Below are 9,458 nucleotides of genomic sequence, written 5' to 3' on the forward strand. Positions count from 1 at the left end.
GGCTGCCCCGGCGCTGCGCTCGGCTCCCATTGAGCGCCCGCCGCCTCCGCCGCGTCCTCATTGGCGCGCTGCCCTCTGGCCACGCCGCGTCACTTTCTCACACCATTCCCCCCGCCTTCCTCGCCGGCTGCGGGCCGGCCGGCGGGCGGGACCCGGGCGGGGGGCGGCTGTGATTGGCGGGGGGCGCTGCCGCTCAGGGCGCGGGCCGGAGCCCGGCCGGCGGGGTTGTTTAAAGGCGCCGCACGCCGTCGCGCCGTGCGTGTTCCCCCGAGCGAGCGAGCGGCAGCGGCGAGCGATACCGGGAGCCATCGCCGGCGGCAGGTGAGGGCGGCCCGGCTCCCCCTGCCCGTGGCGGGGCGGTGCGCTCCGTGGGCGCGAGCGCGCCTGAGGCAGTGCGGCCGCGGGCGGCGGGAAGAGGGGCGAAAAGGGGAGAAACCAATAGGCCCCCAGAAGAGGGATGTCTGGGTGTCCCGTGGCGTCAGGGAGCCCCGCCGCCCCCCCCCCCCCCCGTCGCCTCGGCGGCCACGACGAAGCCGGGAAGCGGCGGCAGCCTCGGCGCTATCGCCTCTCCGTGTCGCGACTGAGGCGGCGCGGGGGCGGCGGGCGCGGCCCGCGGGGACGCCGCCGCCACTTCTCGTGGTGGGCACGGATGGGGGGCACCCCCCACGGCCCGCCGCCGGGTGATGTCACTCCCGTCGCCGCCAGGTCACCGCCGCTTCCGCCCCGCGCGGCCGCTGGCGCGGTCCCGAGGCGATTGCCCCTGAGGGAAGGGGCGGGGCGAGCTACCCACCCCGCCCCTTCCCGCGCCTGCGCACTGCCCGCTTCCCCGAGCTGGCCGCCACGGCGCATGCGCGGTCCCCCGCCACCCGGCGGTGACGAGGGGCCATGGGGTTCCGCAGCGTGTAAGGGGCCGGGGCGGCCGAGGCGGGAGGCGGGGAGGGAGTCTGGCGCGCCGCGGTGGGCCCGGGCTGTCGGGCGGCGGCGGGCGGCCGCCCCGGTGCTTTGTCCGCCATGTCCTCGGAGGGGTCACGGGTAACCTTGAGGCGGTGCCCTCGGCGGGGCCAGGGTGGCGGTCGGCTGAGGCGAGGGGCTCGGTGACGGGGTGGGCTCTGAGGGGGGAGAGGGCCCGATCGGGCGCGGGGGGGGGGGCGGAGACGAGAGCGTGAGGTGGACTGGCGGCAGGGCACGCAAAGCGGCCCCAAATTCGCTGGTTTTGCTGGAGGTGGCGGCGGTGCGGCCCTTCTGCAGCGCTCCGGTGGGCTGGAACCGTGTTGTGCTCCCCCCTCCAGGCGTTCTAACGTGGATGCAGGAGAGATACGTAAAAAGGTTGCTTTGGGTGCACGGTAGGTATGGCTGAGACTCGGTTAGAGGCAGCCAAAACCAATGGCGAGCCACGCGCTCCTGGCAGAAAACACTTTTTATGTTTTCCGAATGCGCCCTGCAAAGTTGTCACTCCTGTAGAGGAAGGCTGTGTCCCTTTAGGCACTTTGCCGTGGTTCTGTGGAGACCGTTGGGTAAGGTCAGTGGGATGGTACCTGCAGCTGGGCACAAAAGGGACAAGTGTTCTGTCAGGATGTGAGCAAAAGGACAGGAAGATGGTGCCTGCCTGGGTAAAAGGGGTAGGGTTAAAGTAGCAGGAGTATCCTCCTCGGGTGTAGTGACAGTAAAGCTGTGGGGTTGAAAGAGGGTGATTTGGTCTGTCAGGGAGAATCTGCATGTGTTCGTCTCAGCCTGTGAAATATTCCTCCAGGCCTGCTGGTAGGAGGTCCAGTGTTGTGGAATGCCGAAACAGACAAACAAACAAAAAACTCAGCCAAAAATACAAAAAAAACCCCACCCCACCCACCTGCACAAAAATTTTCTGCTGTCTTTGTTGCAAATAGATCACTTAGTTTAAAAACAAAAATAATTTTGAAAAGTGCCAGTCTGTTTTAAGGCAGAGATTTCCTAGTAAGGATAAATTTTAAACTTAAGTTCTTGTGTAGTAACACTTAAAAGAAAAAATCCAGTGTTTCTGGCTTTGTTGTGTAACATTGAGAGTTTGCATATAAGTGAAAACAGAATAATGAACATTCAGACTGATTTCTCAAACACTTAACGCTTGTTAAGCATGTGTTTTGCTTCAGTGAAATACCTTGCGCTTAATCTACACTTGTTTATCTCTGGGGCTGAAATTTGTATTTTCACGTAGAAGTACTTCTTAGTGTGAAATGTGACAAAACTTCGAATGATGTTTACAGCATGCTCAGACCAAAGTCTCGCTGGAAGGCAAAGGCTTGCCTTTCGCAAATGACCTTGTAAAGTACCTGAAATTTAACTTTTTCTACAAACCTACAGAAAATGAAAGTAGGTCTCTCAAAATGGATGTGAATGAATCAGCTAGTTTTGTGGTTTTCTTTTTTTCTTAAAAGATCTACCACGATGCCTGGGTCTCTTCCAGTGAATGCTGAATGCTGTTGGCCCAAAGATGTGGGAATTGTTGCCCTGGAAATATATTTTCCCTCGCAGTACGTTGACCAGACGGAGCTGGAGAAGTATGATGGTGTGGATGCTGGAAAGTACACCATTGGGCTAGGCCAGTCAAAGATGGGGTTCTGCTCTGACCGGGAGGATATCAATTCTCTCTGCTTGACTGTGGTTCAGAAGCTCATGGAGAGGAACAGCCTTTCCTATGATTGCATTGGGAGATTAGAAGTTGGAACGGAGACGATAATTGATAAATCAAAATCCGTAAAGACTGTCCTGATGCAGCTTTTTGAAGAATCTGGTAATACAGATGTAGAAGGGATCGACACCACCAATGCCTGCTACGGAGGCACCGCTGCTCTTTTTAATGCTGTTAATTGGATTGAGTCCAGTTCTTGGGATGGTAAGCTCAGGGTGTTTTCTTGAAAAGTCACATCGTCCTCTGGTTTTGAGTAGTCTGCCTTATAATGACAGTGTTCACATTTAACCATGTAAAACCCAGAGGGTAAACTATTTCTCTTTAAGGAAGTATTTTTCTTAAATGGTGTGGGCGTGGAAATGAATTTGCTATGTGGGGGAAAAGTCAAGACTGGAGAGCCTCATAATCTTGGAGTCGTCTCCTCTATAACTAAAATCTAAAAATTGCTGCTGAATGTTAAAATGTGCTAGATTCTTGCCTGTTCCTGATAGTTATTTTTGTGTGTTTTTCGCAGGACGCTATGCACTGGTTGTTGCTGGAGACATAGCTGTGTATGCCACGGGAAATGCCAGGCCAACAGGTGGAGCTGGTGCTGTCGCTATGCTGGTTGGTCCAAATGCTCCGTTAATTTTTGAGAGAGGTTAGTCCTGTGAGAAAACAAATATCCTTTAGCCAGATAACCGGATCTGTCCTGAAGCCTCTCCTCTCTTTTTTTTTGTGTTGCTGGAGGGCTGGATTAACTCCCACTAATGTCAGGAATTGCATTTTGTCTCCTCTTGTTCTGGGCTAACTTGGCTACCTCCCACTACAGGAGGCAGCAAGGAACAACTAGAGATGCTCCTATCTGTTTATTTGCTTGGAGATTCTCCAGTGAAATTGATAGAGTGGACTGGAGCTGAATAACACAGCCCTCTACCTCCAAGACGAAACGATAAAAATCATTTGTTACTTGTGTTTGTCATGCTCAGTCCTGCCGTACTTGACAAGCAGCTGGGAACTGTGTGAAATGTTACCTTGAAGGGCCTGAAGTGCTATGAAAACCTGCTTGTCTGGTGCCAAATGTTTCTTGTTTTCCCCACATGGTGAAGTGATGCATTCAAATTGACTTACAGCAGCTGAATAAAGTATTTTTCAACTTTTGTCAATTTCTGTCCCTCAGGGTTGCGTGGAACCCACATGCAGCACGCGTATGACTTCTATAAACCAGATATGGTCTCTGAATATCCTGTAGTTGATGGCAAGCTGTCTATACAGTGCTACCTCAGTGCATTAGATCGCTGCTATACTGTCTATCGCAACAAAATCCACGCCCAGTGGCAAAAGGGTATGTAGCCTCACCTGGTGGTATTGCAAGATCTGGCAAATGCTGGAGTGTGTAACTAAGCAGACAACACATTTTCAAGTTTTGGCATCCAGTCTGAAGAGTGGTGTATGGGTCCCTTTCTTCATGTTTCTGTGTTCTGAGGCGATGGAAATGTTTGCTTTCGCCAGTGAGAAGCATCTTATTTCTGTGCTTGTACGGCTAAGTACCTGATTGTAAGCAGCAGTCTCTGCAGGGTTTTGTTGGTGTTACATATAGTGCCTTGCTTAAAAGCCTGTTATTTCCCCCTCCACCCAGGCTCTTAAGATACTGAGGTTAATATTTAAATGTTATGTAAGGATACTGATTTCTTCTTTTTAACCCATATGTTTAGTAACTGCTTTGCTCCTATTAAGAAGCATCGGTGCGAAGATTAGATAGTTAAATGAAGTAGATTATTTATTATGTCAAAGTGCTTGGTAGGAATACAGGGATTCTGTTAAGCTTATAGCTGATTCTTCTAGAAGAAGGGCGAACATAGTTGGTGCAAAAGATCAGTGAAAAACTAATTTTTAAATAGAAGTAGCAGCTGTGCTTCAAATGAGCTTGGCAGCAGCAGTCCTGCAGTTGTCCCTTGTATGCTGATGTGTTCTGATGATTGGTATCTTGCCACCCCTCTATTTTATGTTTGTAGTTGAAGTGAGTACTAAACGTAAGTTGTAACACAACATTTCTGCCACTTCCAGAGGGGACAGACAGACACTTCACCTTGAATGACTTTGGATTCATGATCTTTCATTCTCCCTACTGTAAACTGGTGCAGAAATCCGTGGCTAGACTCTTGCTGAATGACTTTCTCAGTGACCAGAACCCAGAAACAGCAAACAGTGTTTTCAGTGGTCTGGAAGCTTTCAGGTGAGAGTGGCTGGTGGCTTTCTTCTTCACATATTCTTAATTTACTACATAGCCAGGGTGTGTTTTTTACTTTCTGCTATTTGATTAACTGTTTCTGAACTTTTTTTTTTATAGGGATGTAAAACTTGAAGATACATATTTTGACAGAGATGTGGAAAAAGCTTTCATGAAAGCTAGTGTAGAGCTCTTCAATCAGAAAACCAAAGCTTCATTACTTGTATCCAGTCAGAATGGAAATATGTATACCCCTTCAGTCTATGGTTGCCTTGCCTCTCTTCTAGCCCAGTAAGCATAAAATTGGAAAAATAAGTCATAGTTTTTTATATGTAAGGTCATAAAAGGTTTTCGTTTCAAAAATTCTTTTGTAAAAGCACTATCCAGCAAACCTTTTCCTAGTAGATGGCGTTAAGCAGAAAGACTAAAGTTAAAAAATTATTCTGCACACACAATCAGTTCAAGTGACAAGCAGATTCAAAATTTCTTTGTCAGAAGCTGATCTGAAACAGCTGCTTACTGCCTTCCAAGGCAGGATCTTATTTGTAGTTGTGTCTCTTTGCAGCCTCAACCTTCTTTGCCATGCTCCAGACCTCTTCCCCCTCACCCCCCAAAAAAACACCCCACAACACTGCATGAAAAAGAGAACCGGAGTGCCTTCTCTGTTTCATTGTAATAAGCAAAGCCAAATTAAATTGGTATTTACTTATTTTTTTTTTTTTTGCAATGACAGACTTCTACTAGATCAGGTTAAGCTTAAAGTAAACCATTCCTCTTGGATCCTTTTTTCTTTATTATGACTTTGCCTTCCAGTATGTGGTGGTTTGTTGTAGGCTTTAGGTCACTGAAGAACAAAAACTCTCTGCCTTCTGGATAATCATATTCTGGGCACTTCTTTGCTCTGTCTGTCTTGGGCAGCTTTGGAACTTGTAACAGTAGTGTTTGAAATTGTGTTTTTAAAAGTCATCATTTATGCACATGGCATGCTAAGCGTGTGTTGTAGTCAGGATAATTTGCTGGCTACACTTTCTATTTAAAATTGGTGCCTTGGCTTCATTCTCACTTTAAACAACTGTTGCTTGGTTTCCAGGTACTCCCCAGAGCAGCTTGCAGGACAGAGAATCAGCGTGTTCTCATATGGCTCTGGTTTTGCTGCTACACTGTACTCCATCAGAGTTACACAGGATGCCACTCCTGGTGAGTGAAAGGAAGAGATGTTGACTAACTCCCTTGCCACAGCTCACCCTTAAATGCGTTGTTGCGCTACCCACCAGCATGCGGAGCAGTGCCTAATGACAGTAGTGCAAAACTGAAAATGTTCCAGCTCCGGGGAATGTTTAAATGTCTGCTTGGGCACATAAATAATATTCTTCTAACTCCATCAATGTTTTGATTGAGTAATTGGGGAATGTTTTTAATTGACTAAAAGTTTAGCCTCAGTAATGCAAAGCACTTCGAATGGGCTTGAAATGTTAGCATGTCAGTTGTCAGCACCGGTGCTACCTTACGAGATGGTGTTGTATTGTAGGTTCTGCACTGGACAAAATAACTGCCAGTCTTTCTGATCTCAAAGCAAGACTTGACTCAAGAAAATGTATTTCACCTGATGTCTTTGCTGAAAACATGAAGATTAGACAGGAAACACATCATTTGGGTAAGACCTTCATAAATACAAATCATTCGTAGTCTTACAGCAAAATGCTTGTCATGTAATTCACCTGACTCTAAATGATGAGGGTGTAGAATGAAGGAAATGTCCAACCCTTTCTGCTTCGGAATAGCTTGTGTTCACTGGCCTGATGTGGCTGAAATGAAAATGCAGACTTGTGGGGTTTTTTTATGTCTTACTAAGTCCAAACTGCACAGGCCTGTTTTGTGTAAAACTCTTACCAGGAACAACTAACGGTGCGTTTCTGGCTTTTTTACAGCCAACTATATTCCCCAGTGTTCGGTAGAAGATCTCTTTGAGGGAACGTGGTACCTTGTGCGTGTGGATGAAAAGCACAGGAGAACTTACGCGCGGCGCCCGCTCATGGGTGATGGACCTCTGGAGGCAGGAGTTGAAGTTGTCCACCCGGGCGTTGTTCATGAGGTGAACACTCAGCACACTTTTAAAGTTTGACATGAATGGTGGAGGAGTTTATATGTTTTGTCTTAGCATGTGCATGTGTGTTAAAAGAGGAAGCGGTTTAACAAGTTACATTAAATACTATGTTAACATATGTAACATACTAAAGCCAGAAGTAAAAAATTGAAGATGGGATTTTAAAAAGTACATTTCATCATAACGAGAATGCAACTGCACCAGAATGAAACAAGAACAGACTGGCTCTTTTCACATGATCAGTTTGCATGAAGCATGACCGATTTGACAGACTTAAGACCAAGCCATCCAGTGTAGCAGGGATGTTTGACAGTTGGACGAGCTGTTAAGTATAAATGTCTGAACTAGAAACCTGTATTTAATGTGTCTTTTTCCCTTCTTCTTAGCACATCCCAAGCCCTGCTAAGAAAGTGCCAAGAATCCCTGCAACAACAGACTCTGAAGGCGTTACTGTTGCCATTTCCAATGGGGAGCATTAAGATACCTCTGTGAGGTGGGAATGAAACAGGGTGTGAGGGTAGGGTGAGGAGAGAAGGGATTGCAGTAATGCTGAAGTTTCAGTGTACAATAGTACTGTGTTGGAGCATGGAAAAACTGTTCAGGCTCCTTGAAAAGATTTGTCATAATATGGTGTGCTGATATTTATAGTATTTTCAGAACACTAAAATCACAAATATACTGGAGATGGAGGGACTTGACAGGGGCTGTGTGGATTCCTTAACATGTCTGATTTTTTTTTCATTGCTGAGTAGTAGCTGTAGTCTAATTACGAAGTCTTTGTACATAGGGAGAAAAAAAAAATCTGCTTGCTCTTTCCAGTAAAAGGACTTGAAACCTATGCTGTTAACTTCTACTTTTACTCAAGTGTGTGGCAAAATAGCCCAAGCTTTTAATGTTAGGGTTTTCAGTGCCTTGACAGTAAGCAGTCAATCTTCTGAATACTGCATCACTTCTCTTTCCCTTTATCGCCTTCCCTTTCTTCTCCCCATCTACCGCCTGTCACCCCACTCCTTTGGGAAAGGTATAGAACCAAGTAACAGAATCACAGAATGGTGGGGGTTGGAAGGGACCTCTGTGGGTCATCTAGTCCAACCCTCCTGCTGAAGCAGGGTCACCTACAGCAGGCTTGTTGCTGGAACAGACTCTCCCCTGTCAAAATGAGTGGATCAAGAACGGCTAGACTGACAGGTGGTTCTCTTCCAAGAAACTGTGACCCACTGTGTCAGTCACTAAGTAATTCCTCATAACATCCATGTTACGCATTTTATACCTGCTTTACAGATCACAGCAGCCTTGGAGGAAAGAGGAAAAGGAAGGGCAGGTAGTAATTTTTTTTATTCTAAAGAAATGGGCTCATTGATTTGGCACCTTTTAGTAGAAGTATCTAAGGCAGCAGAATTTTCAAATAAAACTTCTAGATATTATGGAGCTGTTTCAATTGGCAAACAAGGGAGGGGAGGAAGATCACTTTGTCTGGAGCTCTGGCCTCTTACTATTTTTTTATATAATACATTTCTGAAAGACTTTCTAACTTTTAATTTGCCTTTGTACTTTGAAGTCCTTCTCGCTGTTAATAATATTGTAGGAGTGGGGTCTTCTGTTTTTTGTTTGTTTTTTTTTTCCCCCTCCAACACGTGAGCGAAAAGCTATCCATTTTGCAAGTGGTAATTATAAAATGCTAATGGGGATTCCATTCTGGTAGATTTTTTTTTAAAGCAAAGGCCAGACTGGAAATGAACTATGACATAAGCCTTGTAAGCTTGTAATATATATTTAAATTGAGCTGATGTACAGAACAAAGTTTTGTTGAATTTATTTCTTTGCTAATTCTACAAAGCTATGTTACCTAATATAAAATAGGCAAAAATGATTTGTCTGTTAAACTACACTTTTTTTGTGTGTGTAATGAAGTGTTTGTATTCTGTCACTCACTAGGATTTGATAACTTGCTGTATTTGTACAGTCAAGCCTTGGTAAAATAGTTGTGTACTATAAATCCATGAATACTAATCTGTTTGTTCTGCTGACAATGATGGAGCCATGATGCATGATGATAGTGTTTGCAAGTATTTTGGTTTAGGTTGCCCTTGTGAAACTTACCTTGGCACCAGAAAAACAAATTGCCATGGAACAAAGTCCATTGCTGGCAGTGGACAAGCCAAGAAGTGAGCTACTGGCACAGAGTTAACCACAGGGACCTCACGGTCTGTGAGGCTGATCCTTTATCAAAATAAAGTTTGAGATATTTGAAACCTGTTGGGAGTAGTGCTGACTTGTTGGTCTGTGAAATCCCGAAGTTGTGGGTTCACAACCTCTGTGGACCTTCCGCATCCTTCTTCTTAATATCATTCCGCTATAACAGTGGAAAGACAGGGTTGCTTAGGCTGGTGCAACACCAGTATTTCAGGGCTGTGTTCAAGATAACTTAAATGCTTCCATGTGGAAACTGCTCATAGTGGAGGAGTCCACTCCTAGCTTAT

The 9,458-nt window shown here is 46.3% G+C and overlaps 1 protein-coding gene across 2 annotated transcripts; it reads left to right on the forward strand.

The window, feature by feature from the left end:
• Nucleotides 1-217: 217 nt before the first annotated feature.
• HMGCS1 (3-hydroxy-3-methylglutaryl-CoA synthase 1) lies at nt 218-9,230 on the forward strand. Of its 2 annotated transcripts, none has more exons than XM_075411665.1 (10): nt 218-321; nt 2,412-2,869; nt 3,180-3,305; nt 3,825-3,989; nt 4,712-4,880; nt 4,995-5,165; nt 5,965-6,071; nt 6,403-6,528; nt 6,803-6,966; nt 7,365-9,230. In XM_075411665.1, the coding sequence occupies exons 2-10, from the start codon at nt 2,422-2,424 to the stop codon at nt 7,455-7,457; spliced, it is 1,569 nt and encodes a 522-aa protein (XP_075267780.1). In that variant the 5' UTR covers nt 218-321; nt 2,412-2,421; the 3' UTR covers nt 7,458-9,230. The 2 variants fall into 2 exon arrangements, with proteins under 2 accessions (XP_075267780.1, XP_075267779.1); XM_075411664.1 differs by lacking the exon at nt 218-321 and adding an exon at nt 828-902.
• Nucleotides 9,231-9,458: the final 228 nt, after the last annotated feature.

This window comes from Opisthocomus hoazin, chromosome Z (genome assembly GCF_030867145.1).
Source record: "Opisthocomus hoazin isolate bOpiHoa1 chromosome Z, bOpiHoa1.hap1, whole genome shotgun sequence".
NCBI classification, from domain to species: domain Eukaryota; kingdom Metazoa; phylum Chordata; class Aves; order Opisthocomiformes; family Opisthocomidae; genus Opisthocomus; species Opisthocomus hoazin.